The sequence below is a fragment of the Amaranthus tricolor genome, chromosome 13 (assembly GCF_026212465.1).
Source record: "Amaranthus tricolor cultivar Red isolate AtriRed21 chromosome 13, ASM2621246v1, whole genome shotgun sequence".
Classification (NCBI taxonomy): domain Eukaryota; kingdom Viridiplantae; phylum Streptophyta; class Magnoliopsida; order Caryophyllales; family Amaranthaceae; genus Amaranthus; species Amaranthus tricolor.
The window spans coordinates 17,659,788-17,667,083 of record NC_080059.1 but is presented as its reverse complement, the minus strand read 5'-3'; the positions used below and the strand labels follow the sequence as shown (position 1 = coordinate 17,667,083).

The 7,296-nt window shown below is 33.7% G+C and overlaps 1 protein-coding gene across 1 annotated transcript; it reads left to right on the top strand.

The window, feature by feature from the left end:
* Positions 1–2,007: 2,007 nt before the first annotated feature.
* Positions 2,008–4,814, top strand: LOC130797494 (G-type lectin S-receptor-like serine/threonine-protein kinase LECRK1). Its single transcript, XM_057660097.1, has 2 exons — positions 2,008–3,648; positions 4,127–4,814. Exons 1-2 carry the CDS (start codon positions 2,772–2,774, stop codon positions 4,543–4,545), a joined length of 1,296 nt encoding a protein of 431 aa, XP_057516080.1. The 5' UTR covers positions 2,008–2,771; the 3' UTR covers positions 4,546–4,814.
* Positions 4,815–7,296: the final 2,482 nt, after the last annotated feature.

The window sequence follows — 7,296 nt, the reverse complement described above, 5'->3', positions numbered from 1 at the left end:
CGTTATTATTATTAATTTTATTTATATTCTTTTTTAAGAATATAAAAAGTTAATTATTATTATTATTATTATTATTATTATTATAAATAAGAAATTTGTAAGGAGTGGCAATTTTGTAATTTTTTAAATTTCAGGGGCAAATACGTAATTTCGTAGGAGGAGTGGCGATAAAATGAAAAGGGGTGGCGAAATTTAGTAACTCCCCTTCCAAAATTCTAATACATTTCTTTCCCTCTCTACCCTTTTCCCTAAAAAATTTGCAACCAAACCGCTTAACTTTCTTATTATCCCTACAATTTCGTTTCAATCTAAACTGATACATTCTAAACAACCATCAAGATTTGATTAACTCGAAGCAACCATAAAGGTTTCACTTCATTTCAATCTAAACATCTGCTTATTCTTGTGGTAAATACTCCTCTCTCATTCTATTTCCAATTGCATATCATCAATTTCAACTTATAAAGTTAATTTTGTTTGATTGAAATGTAAAAGGAATGTACATCTACTCAGGATTGTACATCTGCTCTGTTCCATTGTCGATTAATTGGATTGTACAATTGTTATTCTCTTGTCTAAGCATTTCAATGTAAAAGGAATGGGATTTTGCTAACCTTCTACTCAGGATTTTAATTGCCCAGAAATAGGAGTTTCAATTTTTTAATTGCCTAAAATAGGAGCTCCAAGTAAAATCTTCTATTCCGACGAAGGGAGTATATAAACTTAATGTATGGGGATCAAAAGTAAACCAGAATAATACAATTAATAAGATAAAAAATAAAAAAACAATGCAATTAAGAGCACAGCTCGACGAACATAGGGTTGAAGCCTTCGAAAATTGAACATGTACTACAACCCAAAAAACCTATATGATGGTAAGTAGAGCTGATTAATGGGGCGGGTGACCCGCTAATTTGTGTTGGAGGTCACATTTCGCGGGTCATTTGTGGGTAGTAACTTTTTCCTTGTCCTTAAGCAATGTGTTCGTACGCTAAACTTGTTACCGGTGTCAGTGGTGTGGCATCCTGTTGAAGTTGTTGATCCCAGCTTCTTGAAAGGGTGGGATAGAAAAGAACTCAAGTACCTCACTCTGGCTGCTTTGATTTAACTTTGTGTTGCTGATCATTTATGAAAGTATTTGGATTGGCAAGAAAATTAGAAGCTAGAAAAGTTGCTTTTCAATGTAGACTTTCTTTTATACATCTTGCTAAATCTTTTCCTGAAATTTTTTTTGTTGTGGTGTTCATGAGCATCTATCATTATGCTCCTTTTTGTCGAATATTAGCTTGTTCTATTGATGTTGTATTGTTCTTCAAGGTCAAGTTGTAAGCTAAGCGTTTACTATGTTTTTGCTGATTACGGTATAAGTGCTCTTACTTCTCTTCTAGTATTATGGGTTGTTGGTTAGCCTGTTCATAAAGGTGGCTCATGGCTGGTTTCCTTGTCTGTCTTTGAATTTTGGATACTAGTCGGTTCCTTTTTTCTCAATATTATTTGTGTTTGATGAAACATTTGTGTCATGATATATATGCATATTCTAATAAATTTTGTTTATTTTTAAAGGTAATTGTGGCAATATTTAGGATTTGTTTATGGAAGTTCAAGATTGTCTCTGAGAAGGCTTATGCCATTAGTGATTGTTTTCTGGTTAAAATGTTATCTTCAAGTATATGAGAGAGTACTATAGGACTTATTATCAGTGTTTATGATATTTTGTTACCTAAGATCATTTGTGATCAAAGTTTGTTAATATGTTGTCTCTTTTCTTGTTTATTCAAAATAAATTGTTATAAGATAATCAAAAGCAATGTATAAAATGGAGATGCCTACAATGTGATCAATATTCGATCATGGACCACAAATAAAAGCAGTGTACAACGTTGTGGTGACATAATAAGTAAACATATGGGCGAAAAAGGCACATGACACCCAAATACAAATATGGTGGGAAATAATAACCATTTGCAACCCAAAGTTCATACTTGGGCGATAACAACGATATGCAACCTAAAGCTCATACTTGAGCGAAAAAACAACTATTTGCTGCCTAAAGTTCATGTTTGGGGCGAAAACTTCAAAATGATGCACAAGTCTATTATTTGGGTGACAACAGTATTGCAACACCCAAACTTCACAGTTGACGACGACCTATATATGAAGTTCATACTCTACCACTTGGGCTACAAAAAAAAAAATAAGAACGCCCAAAATTTTTAACTTGTGCCACAACTAATGGCCTAAATATGTGGTGACAATATTAATTTTGTCGCCCATACTATGGGCGACAATTGTGCACTATGGTCACATATTTTGTGGCCTAGAGCTACAATAAACTAAAGAATACATTACATATATGTATAGAATAATAGTGAACATACATCATCAAAGAGAAGTCAAATTTTAAAATTAAGAATTCTTTGAGGAAAGATGACTACAGAATTGTGTGTGCAAATAAGCTTTCGCTAGCTTAGTTGTTTGTAAGGATTTGATTAGCTTGCTTGCAGATATGCTTCCTTAAAACTATTTTGCTCAAGCATTATCCTTTGACCTTTCTTTTCTTTACTTTTTGGATATCATTTAACTGTATTACCAACTGTATAATTTATTGCGCCATAGTCCACTAAGTAAGGCGCGATGTAGACAACCAGGCTGATGTGTGACAATTCAAATTCATCACTTACTCTTTAAATTTTATAAATTGCCTTTGTTCTGTTCTACTTTACAGCAACTCAAATGCTACAGTAACCCATCTGTTCAAACCTTCTTTTACTATGGCATTACCTTATTTTATATTTGTTTATCTATTTAATCTGTGCTTAGTAACCTCTGCACAAACTACCTACAATAACATAACCTTAGGCTCTTCTCTTGTTGCAGGAGACAATTCATTATGGTTATCTCCCTCGAACGATTTTGCTTTCGGGTTCCAACAGATTCAGTCAGGATCATTCCTATTAGCCCTATGGTTCAATAAAATCCCTGAAAAAACCATAACTTGGTCAGCCAATAGAGACCAGCTAGCACCCAAGGGCTCCAAAGTTGAGCTAACTTCTGATGGGAACTTGATTCTGACTGACCCAAGTGGGCGCGAGTTATGGAAACCCAAGCAGCAACAAACAGTCGCCGCTGCTGCAGCAGTGCTAGACACAGGGAACTTCATACTCATTGATAAGAATTCTGTTGTGGTGTGGCAAAGTTTTGATGAACCAACTGATACACTTTTACCCACACAGAATCTGAACCAAGGCAGCCAACTCATTGCTAGTTTTACTAGCAAGAATTACTCGAGTGGAAGATTTTCGTTCGATATAAATTACAATGGAAATGTTGCATTATACACAACTAATTTCCCGCTTTTCAACTCTCTGAATTCCATCTATCAGACATTTGAAGATCAAGGGCTCGGATATCAGGTTGTGTTCAGTAAATCTGGTTCTCTGAACCTGGTTGATGGGAGTGGTGATGTTCTAGCTGATGTTCTTCAAAATGAAGTTTCTCATGAAGAAATACAATATCAGAGAGTTATCCTTGAATATGATGGTGTGTTAAGGCATTACATTTACCCAAAAAACTCATCTCCTTCAAAAAATTGGTTCATCAACTCTTTCTCCCCAGACAACATCTGCACTGCTGTTACACAACAGACAGGTAATAGAGTCATCTTTAATATTTGTAACGCCCTGTGCATATCTTTTAACTATAAAACAGGTAACGGTCCGTTTGGTTAATGATAGTAATTGGTGGCATATATCTTTTAACTATAAAAGTTATTTTTTTCACAATTTTTCATTACCACTTAATAACACATGGTCAAATAGTAATGCATTGGAATGAAATTTGCGAAGAAAATAAGATTGTTGAAGAAAATAAGAATGATCATTAATTTGTCAAGAGATTTTCTTACCAAAATTACACTAACTTTCCACTGTTATTCCCACCATTTAATACCGATTACCAAACGGGCCGTTACAGTATATAACATATCCTGGATCATTAGTCCTCAGATTAAGCGTTTATTTAAGTTGATTCCTTGACAAAAATGTACCAGTAGTTTAAATCGTAATGAAAATTAGTTGAAAAATATTAAATTCCTGACTATGCTCATGCTTCCGAGACCTTTCTGCAGGTAGTGGAGTTTGTGGTTTCAACAGCTACTGCAAATTAGGAAATGATATGAAACCAAAGTGTATATGTCCTCCTGGCTATGCAGTCTTAGATTCAACCAATGAAATGAGTGGATGTTTCCAGAACTTTCCTGCACAGAGTTGTAATGCTGCATCAACGGAAAAAGATAAGTTTGATTTCAAAGTGTTGCAGGATGTTGATTGGCCACTTTCAGATTATGAGCATTTTGAAAATGTTTCAATAGAATGGTGTAAAGAAGTTTGTTTAAATGATTGCTTCTGTGCTGTTGCTATTTACAGAAATGGTGGAGATTGTTGGAAAAAGAAGACACCACTTTCAAATGGGAAAAATGACAGCTCTGTGGATAGGATTGCTTTTATTAAGACAAGGATTAATGGTGGATCCAACCATGGTCATTAAAATCTACAATGGGTCTTAAAAGTCTTGTAATAGAGTTAAAGGAAAATGTGATATTTACCTGCTTTCTATTAAATACTTGGAGGAATTCCTAATTCCTAATTCCTATTGCCACTTGAATGCAACACAACTGTGAAAGTGATGATGTATTACTATTTAGAGCCGTCGCACTCAATGTAGTGGCTATGTGCATATACAAATAAAATAGACCCTTGTAGATTTTTCTCAACGGGTATTGGCTGAAGCTTAAAATCTTAAAACTGAAGCTACTATCAATGATCTGTCGAATTGCACTTTCTATAAAATTTTGTTACTTTGTGTCATTCATAAAAAAAATTACAATTAAAAGTATGAAAATCACTTGTACAATCTAAAAAGGAAAAAAGAACAAACTAGATGACAATGAATTCTAGTAACTTGTAATATAATGGATATTATTGACACCAATAATGATGCTGTTAGATATTTAGAGTATATTAAGTGTATAAGTAAATATCAAACTACGATGAAATTAGTGGTACAAAATAAGTGTAAAAACTTAAGTTTGAAGCAAAGATAAACATTATTCAAAAAAAAAAAAAAGCAAAGAACCAAACGCCGACTCAACTTTTTGGTTTGAAATGCACAAGCCTACTCGGCTTAATGTGTACGAAGTAATATTTAGGCTGTATATAAATTTGACTCGACTTCAAGGGCAATCAAGGAAAATCGACCCTGCTTTTTTCTCTGGAATGACACTTTTGTACAGAACTTAAAGCCGGCTTGGTTTTAACTTGGTTCATGGAAAAACCGACTTTGACTTTTCTTCTGAAAAGTAACGTTCGTATTTTTTTTGTCGGTTGTCATGAAATAAAGGCTTGTGCTCCGTCATGAAAGATGGTATAATGTCATTTTATGGCATATGTATGGTCTGAAAAGGATGTATACTCCGATATAAATAATGGAAGTTTCTTCTTACTTAATCTCTTGTTCTTCACATTGTCGGTTTATTAACCATAATAATTTTTCTGATTTCACGTTATCCTTTCTTTCCTTCCATTTTTTCTTTACATGCAATTTAGTGATAGAAACTTGCAATCTCCATTATATTTCTGAGTTTCTTCTTACTTAATCTCTTGTTCTTCACATTGCCTTGACATAGCGATTATGTTAGGAGTTAAATTGCTGTATCTCAAAGTTATATTCCAAGTTTAAGTCCAAGTATCGTGTCAATAGTAAATTTACAATATTGTTCTTCACCTTGTTGTTAGCACCAGTAGGATGAGATAAGTAAATTTACAATATTGTATTGTTGAATAGCATAAAAATATGACATTGATTGAATTTTAAGTACTTATTTGAAAGGTATTCTTAAACCTTAAGTACTTGTTCGTTTTTCTTCATAGTATTAACTTATGCCTTATTATTAACATCATTGATATACTAAACTAATAAAATGATCAGTTCTTTCTTTAATCTCAACAAAACTCAACCTTTAACCAAACACAAAAGTATAAGTAATCCATGTCCAACATTCAAAAGCCTCAATGAAACAATAACTTAAAGTAGGGAACTTGATATGGAACATCTATTATACCATTAATAATCAATATGGAAATTATGTAAACATAACCAACCTCTAAACTTAATGCTATGTAAATAAAATGAAAAACAAATTATGTACTTAATAGAATTGTATTCCCACAAGCATTATGTAAAAATAATGATATGTAAATAACCAACCTCTAAACTTAATAAATTATGTAAACATAACAAACATTTATTATTAACCTCATGTTACCTCTCATGACATTCTAACTAATCCAACAACAAAGTTAGTGGCTTCACCCAAGACAACGGCCTGCAAGTTGCCGCCACACTAAACACCCAGTAGCAACAACCCCACCAAGCCCCCACTGTAGGGACAAAATATGGTGAAAATCATTGTTGACAAACAGGATCGATTATGTTGAATTAAAAGAACAAAATAAAAGGACAAAACTGAAGAATACCTGATTCCATGTCGCAAGAGATAATCTTGGAAACAGAAGCGATCAGATCTTCTAGATTAACACGTATTCCTTAGAGTGACAATCCTTAATGTTATCACTCTTAATTCTCTCTGATAATGAGATGGCAGGAGAAAAGGAAATATGTATAACCTAAGGACCATAACTGCTCTATATATATATAATAATTTGAGAGCCACAAACTTTGACTTCCTTGAACTCTTATTTTTGTTAGCAAATTTCACAGCGGAGTCGTTGTCACAATATAACTTAAGAGGTCTTTGAATAGAATCCACTACACGTAGTCCCGTGACAAAATTTCGCATCCATATCCCATTATTCGAGGCCTCGTAGCATGCAATGAATTCTGCTACCATAGTAGAAGATGTCGTAATGGATTGTTTAACACTCTTCCATGAGACAGCACCTCCAGCCAACATATAAATGTAACCAGAATTGGATTTCATTGTATCAATGCATCTAGAAAAATAGGAGTCAACATACCCAATGATTTCAAGATTATCTGACCTCCTATACGTGAGCATGTATTTCTTTGTCCTCAGAAAATACCGTAAGACCCTTTTGACTGCTCTCTAATGTTCTAACCTTGGATTGCTTAAATAACGTCCCAACATCCCTGTTATGTATGCAATATTTGGACGAGTGCAAACTTGAGCATACATTAAACTCCCTACTGCTGAAGCATAAGGAATATTTTTCCATTTCCCTTTTTTCAAATTCATTCTTGGGGCACTAATCAAGACTA